Source organism: Morone saxatilis, unplaced genomic scaffold (genome assembly GCF_004916995.1).
Source record: "Morone saxatilis isolate NCDOM2014 unplaced genomic scaffold, NCSU_SB_2.0 Contig23, whole genome shotgun sequence".
Taxonomy (NCBI): Eukaryota; Metazoa; Chordata; class Actinopteri; family Moronidae; genus Morone; species Morone saxatilis.
Window position 1 is genome coordinate 7416400 of NW_023339796.1, and position 6874 is coordinate 7423273.

General features: G+C 39.5%; 1 protein-coding gene across 2 annotated transcripts in view; it reads left to right on the forward strand.

Moving 5' to 3' along the window:
• Positions 1–6874, forward strand: part of arhgef18a (rho/rac guanine nucleotide exchange factor (GEF) 18a) — a 19131-nt gene that overhangs the window by 5386 nt on the left and 6871 nt on the right. Inside the window, exons 3-12 of one of the 2 annotated variants that reach the window (XM_035670072.1) lie at positions 230–272; positions 486–617; positions 886–992; positions 1846–1986; positions 2480–2730; positions 4108–4233; positions 4538–4655; positions 4802–5053; positions 5934–6010; positions 6182–6363. In XM_035670072.1, the coding sequence (XP_035525965.1) occupies positions 550–617; positions 886–992; positions 1846–1986; positions 2480–2730; positions 4108–4233; positions 4538–4655; positions 4802–5053; positions 5934–6010; positions 6182–6363 (1322 nt within the window). In that variant the 5' untranslated portion in view covers positions 230–272; positions 486–549. The remainder of the gene's footprint in view (positions 1–229; positions 273–485; positions 618–885; positions 993–1845; positions 1987–2479; positions 2731–4107; positions 4234–4537; positions 4656–4801; positions 5054–5933; positions 6011–6181; positions 6364–6874) is intronic. The other variant, XM_035670073.1, reaches the window with a different exon arrangement.

A 6874-nucleotide genomic window follows, 5' to 3' on the forward strand; every position in this document is an offset into this window, starting at 1 on the left:
AACTGCAGACAGTTACTGTACCCGGGTCACTGTAATATACAACGTTTGTAGCCGCTGTGTTTTCTTTTGTTGTGTCTTTGCCTGAGAGCTGGTCTGACCTGAGCTGTGCTGTTGCAATCTGTCAAACCAGTTCCCTCTCTACAGGACTAGATTAGTTTTGCAACAACCTGTTTGGATTCAGCCGCATGAAATGCACTCTCCATTCACAGTTCTTTCCTGTCTGTTTAAGGGGTTGTGAGACAACAAAGTGCTCTCAGAAACAAAAAATAAAGGTACATTTATCTGCATTTACTATTGAATAAAAAACTCTTTGACGTCCTGCAGCTCACCTGATAGTGTGGACCATGTACTAAGAGCCCTGGGCCTCCTTCCCCTCTGTCCCCCCGCCCTTTCCTGTCTCTCTTCAGCTGTTCCTATCTAATAAAATAAGCAAAAAGCCCCAAATAATAATCAACATCTCCCATTTTGCTCTTGCTCTCTCTCAGCTCTGGGGAGAGACTTTCTCCCCCAGCCTCTTATGGCCTCCGTGCCTGCTTCCCCAGTCCAGGCATGACCGTCACCCCTAAAAAGGACAGTGCTCAGTCTGGTTCCTCCTCTTACAACAACACAAGCCACAGGTTGGTGAACATGTATTTTAAGAACTCATTTCCATCATGCACCCTGTGTCTTAGGCTACATTCACAGCACAACTGGCAGTGTCTTAATTTAGTTTTTCCTCATACTCTACATGACAGAGTGTTTTCCAGTCAAGAGTTAGCAGCTGAAATACAAATCCGGGTTTATTGTTGGCCTGTTAGAGTGTGTGTTTTTTTTTTTTTTTTTTTGTTTGTGCGCTGAAATCACTTTTACCCATTGAGCTTTATCTCATCATCACATACCAACTAGATCTGGTCCGGTGCAGATGGAGGAGGTCGAAGGCCTTCGTATTAAGCCCACCACTGAGGACTCTGTGTCTCTGGCTTCCTCCTTGGCTGAGCCCATCAACCTAGAAGGTCAGCTGGTCGCCGTCGGCAGGATGAGAAACTGCTGAAAGCTCCCTGTACCTTTGTCACAACAGCAGGATCAGGAAACTTTGTAGTTTTAATTTGGATGGCCTAGTCTTTTATTTATTTTAAGTTTAATTATCTCTTATGAAATGTATGTGACACCGTACAAAGGAACCAAGGAATCTCACACACTGTTGACCACTTTAACTCACTTTATAATGGTAATCTGGTTAAATTCATATAGTTAAAGTCAGTACAAGTGACCATCAGTGTGTAAACTGTATTTCTTCCCAGTCAAGAGTTTGTATCCTATCTACCTCTCAGTAACACCTTATGGTGTGCAAAAGAAAGCTTTTGTAATCGGAGCTTTTTTCAGTTTTTGATCTAGTGAAAGGGATCTCATAAATGTCATCTTAGGCAGGGAATAAAAAAGAATTGACAATATTAAACATCAATAAAAATTATCTAACACAAGGATATAGATACTCAATGCTGTTTATTTCATCATATTTTTTCTTAATAATCGGCTTATAGAAAGGTCAATAATATGTGTAATGTGTAATTCAGCCATTTTAAATTAAAAATCCACAGTTAGAAGCAGCTTCAATACTTATATTTTCTTTGAATAGATTTATGTTTGTTCCTGTATTTTTGTAAGTAGTGAAACGGTATGAAACAACTAAACCTGATCCCATATAAAGAAAATTATGTTGCAGAAGTAAGACATTTAAAAATGATTAAAAATAACCTGTAACCTGACCAGTAATGAATCACTGAGATACACACTCATATGACCACAAAGCACAAGACTTGTTTTGGGCGATAAAAGTCCTAGTGTGACTTTCTATGTGTCATCCAGATTCCCATTACGCTTTGCTGCAAGGCGAGCTCGAGGTTAATGCCCAGAACCTGGAGGCGGAGTCATGGAGTGCGGCGGTGGACCAGAACTACTTGAAGGCCCTGAACAAAGAGGCTGGTCAAAGACAGGATGTCATCTATGGTAAATTTAATCCGCTGACTCTGTTAATGGATAATCTGTTAAAGAATGAGCCCTGAATCCAAAAAACAAACTGTATTTTCAGTAATCGCTTATCATCTCCTAAATTGTCTTTCTTATGTCAATCACCTGTTAAAAAGAAGATAAATCTTTGATTACTGATGGCAGAGAACATAGTATTGCACTGTTATTGCACTGTATAATTGTTTAACTCAGAGGGCCTTTTAATGGTTAACACATTTTTCCAGCTTTTACCTGTTGGGCTACTTGTATTAACTTTCATGGTTTTGTTTTTGTTGCATCTTCAGCAGCAGTTCTTTTTGTGTTCACTAGTCCAGTTTAGAGCTAAATGCCTTGCTCAAACACACAAGTTGTTGAGTATCCAGATGTTATTGTCATTGTATGCCACATGTGTTTTCCTACATGTTTCAGGTATTGAACCTTGAACCTCTTTCAAATATACTAATCAAGGTATCCCTCTTTATCAACTTCCTAGAGTTGATCCAGACGGAGATGCACCATGTACGCACCTTAAAAATCCTTCTCCATGTCTACATGCATGAGTTGAGGCAGTCTTTGCTGATAGAAGAGACCAGACTGGAGCGACTCTTTACTGGAGTGGAGCCTCTGCTCATCCTCCACCAGCACTTCCTTAACTGCCTCAAAGTACGCCAAAATGAAAGTCAAGAGGAAGGAAGCCCAAACAACTACCAGATCACACAACTGGGGGATATTCTCATCTCTCAGGTAGCGTAGAGTCATTTTAAAGCCACAGCTGGCTTCTTAAATCAACGTGTTGCAACAGAGAGAGAGTAGAGACGAGGGGTATCATCGGTTCCTCTGAGGGAAAGTTTGTTTGCAAACATACAAAGTTTAAGAAATAGTCCTTTTTAAATGGATGTGTCATTATTTACTCACCTTCAGGTTAAAATGGCAGTAAAGTTTGTATGACAACATCACAGCAGGGTAGAGGTACTTTTCCATGCATGTCTTCTGCAAAACAACTGAAGGGAAAGGGATGGTCTTCAAAAGGATCATGAATTTACTTTAAACAGATCAACATTATCCAAATGTTCTTGATCCAAATGATTACATTATTACACTTTATGTCCTCCATTTTATATTTTGCACAACTAAAACGCTCAGATTCACCTACACACAGGGTGAACAGGTTCACAGTCTACTCAATGCAATGTTTACATATCTACACACAGAGGGCTACAACAAACAGTCTGCTACCTTAACCAGCAATTCAGTTGTCAGAGATTGAAATAAGTGACAACGTTTTCCTATGTGGGCGACCTCCATTTTTAAATATAAGGTGTACATAAGTTGCTACCATTGCTCCCAGGTGTCCTTACAGCCCAACACACAGCACTGACATTGTTTAATATTGTGACAGCCACAAATACAAGAACTGGTTTGAGGTTTTCATAATCAATTATCTAAAATTGAGGCTATATTTAGGAATAAATAATTGTGTTTATAGTAAAGCCCTGTTTTTCCTGCTAAACTGGACCTTGCTCATTATCTAGTATGTTCATCTATGTTCATCCACCCACCCAACCACTCTCTCTGCGAGTGCTGAGTGTACAGGTGTCCATAGGAGTAGTTGGTATGTCTGAAACGCACTATAAGAGACTGCAGACGGGTGTGTCTTTGCTCAATAAGCACAGGGATTATGTTTTGTCACTTTCCTGGAGAAGCATTTTTGCTCCTGTGGTAATGGGGATTTTCCTTACTGAGCAATTAGAATAACATAAAAGCACCGATACACCAGAGCTTTCTGTTCTGAATTATAGCCTTTGCAGCACTGCAGGTAAAAAGAGGATTTTATTTAACATTTGCTGAATTAAACATATACTTCAAACACTCTGATGAAGGCTCTGTGCCGAAATGTGCAAGCCAAGCGTTTTTTGTTTTGTTTATGCGAGCCAAAAAAACAGTAAAATTAGTATTTTGTCCTCGATTTGATTAGTTTGAGAGATGCTACCTTTTCATGGATTTTGATACATTGGCAGTAACTTCAATGCAACATTGTTCCTTTACTATTAAATCGTATCCTTTTTACAAATATTTTATCTATTATTTATATCTCTATCTTTTTTTCCTTTTTTGTGTTAGTTTTCAGGTGAGCTGGGAGAAGGAATGATGGCGTACTACAGTCTTTTCTGCAGTCATCACAATGAAGCCATCAGCTTCTATAAAGAGCAGCTGCAGAACAACAAGAAACTGCAGATCCTTATGAGGGTAAGCAGTCTTCACTTATTGGTCAGTGTATGTATTTGATTTTCTAGACACAGTAAAGCCTGTGGTTGTTTGCAGAGAGGCTCTGGAATTGGCAAAAACAAGAAATTGAATTGAATTAGGTGCATACCTGGACCACCAGTAGCAGTATCTAAGAGACTGGCCTCAACAGTGACATTTCCACCAACAATGTTGAAACCCACAAAAGGAAAATAGTCTGTGCTGCTTCACTTAAGACCGTTTACAGCTTAGAGGAGAAAGGCAGGAGTGATGCAAGTCTTGAAAAACCTTTTTCTTTTAACGACAGAAAATAGGTCAGGTGTCCCTCGTGCGAAGGTTGGGAATCCCTGAGTGTTTTATGTTGGTGACTCAACGCATCACAAAATATCCCATCCTGGTGGAGCGGATCATACAGAACACTGAAGGTAAACTCTCAGCCCTCATCACTTACCTGCAGCTCCACAAGTCATTATAGTTTTCACATTTATGCTCAAGTTCTCAGTGTTAAACTCATCAGTAGACCTTTAAGAAATCCAGTTGGGTTACCTAAATTATATCATTTTCCTTTCAGCTGACACAGAAGAGTACAAGTCTCTGGTACAGGGTTTGGCACTGATCAAAGACACCATCTCCCAGGTGAACGATCAGGTCAGTGAATACGAGAAAGCAGCTCGTCTGAGAGAGATAAGTCTGCGCCTGGAGCCAAAATCTCAGGGTCGGATGAGGGACGGACAGCTGTTCCGCAGGGAGGATCTGATCCAGGGAGACAGGATGCTGCTGCGTGAAGGCACCGTCACCTGGAAGTCCTCTGGTAGACAAAAAGGTTTGTGACGAGTTCACATTGTGGCTGTTTGTCTGTGGCTTAGTCAATGACCATTAAAGTAAAGTGTTTTACTGGATATTCTTAGTGTAAGCATTCGTGAACGTGTGTGGTTCCCTGCACTGCAAAGGAAATAAATCTTCTTTGAAAACACTTTTTAATAGGTTAATCAGACTTGAAGAATCTTCCAACAACATAGCTCATTCACAACTTCCTAGATCATCAAACTATTTTATTTCCTTGTGCAAGAGATGATGATTAAATGACAGAATAATTACGGCGGTATCTTTGTGAGAAGGCGGAACAAGTATTTAATAACTGCATATTATTCCAACAAGGAAAAAGCACAAAGCTTGTTTTATACATTTAAAAATGACTAAATTGTATTCTGCAATACATCCACTGTATATGGAAACTGCATCGTTCTCTACTCATTCAGATTCTTCTCATCCTTTTGCACATGACACAAAACTTTTACATGTTTCCAGCTACTGTTTTCGATTTCCCTAATGGGGTCACCAAAGGTCAAATTGTAAACCAAAGTGTGTCTTTGTGTGTACGTACATACATATGTGTACACACTGGACTGATTTAGATTAAACTCAGTGGTTTACTGCAGTCTTATAGGGCAGACATTTGTACTTTTTCTTGTCATTTATCGTAATAAGAGGTTCAACTTGGGGTCAAATTGCTTTTGTGAAAACCGAAAGATTCAGAGAAACCAGTATGGCAACATATTTTTATGTCATTACCTAAGCTTCAAAGATTAACTGTCACACATGATGGAAAGGTTGTGTCATGTCTTCATCTTCCGTAGCAGCTTGAGTCAAAACATCGAGTGTTTGTGTTGTTTTGATGCTGAGCAGCATTTGTCTCCCTGCAGACGTCCAAGCTGTGCTGCTGTCAGACGTGCTCCTCCTCTTACAAGAGAAAGATCAGAAGCTTGTGTTTGCTGCTGTGGTGAGTTCTGGCCAAACACTATTTTATACCTTTTCCTTGTCCCAAGACACAGCTTCTTTTCTTTAAACCATTACATCCAGATATGATCATATCTTCCATAATATAAATGATCCAGCACTGATTGTGATAAGAATAATAATAACAGCTGCTGTATTATTGTGGCTCATGCAGGATAACAAACCATCAGTGATCTCCCTTCAAAGGCTGATAGTTAGGGAAGTGGCTCATGACGACAAAGCCATGTTCCTTATCTGCGCGTGCACCATCAGCATGCCGGAAATGTACGAGATCCACACGGGCTCCAGGGAGGAACGCATCACATGGATGGCGATGATACGGGAAGCTGTGAACCGGTAAGCAGGGAAGACTGGGAAGAGAGCAGAGTGAGTTCTGTTGAGGAAAATCAACTCGACAGCTTTTATTAATAACACTGATACCTGATAGTTGAGAGACAGAAGCCATAGACTGTAATTGAGGTCTATGATAGGTCAGTTCTTCAAATAGCAATCAATAAAATCCTTTATCTTTATTAGTAGTGGTCATGTGGTTCATGGCATTTTATCTCGAAGGTGAAGCAAATAAAAATATTGTTGTTTTTAAAAATAAAAAAGGATTCCTTCTCTATGGAACATAAATATGCTCAAATTTGTTCATCACATTTAACATTTCTTGTACAAATGTTATAAAAATCTAGCCATTAGTTATTGATAAACGCACTTTATGAAAGCTCAGGGAGTCATGAGGATTGATACAATGTGAGGGACATGGGCACATTTCATGGAAATCTTGTTTGTACTGTTTTTGTTGAGAAGCCTGAAGGACTAAGCATAAAAACTCAATTTAAAACTAAATAAATAATGTTTT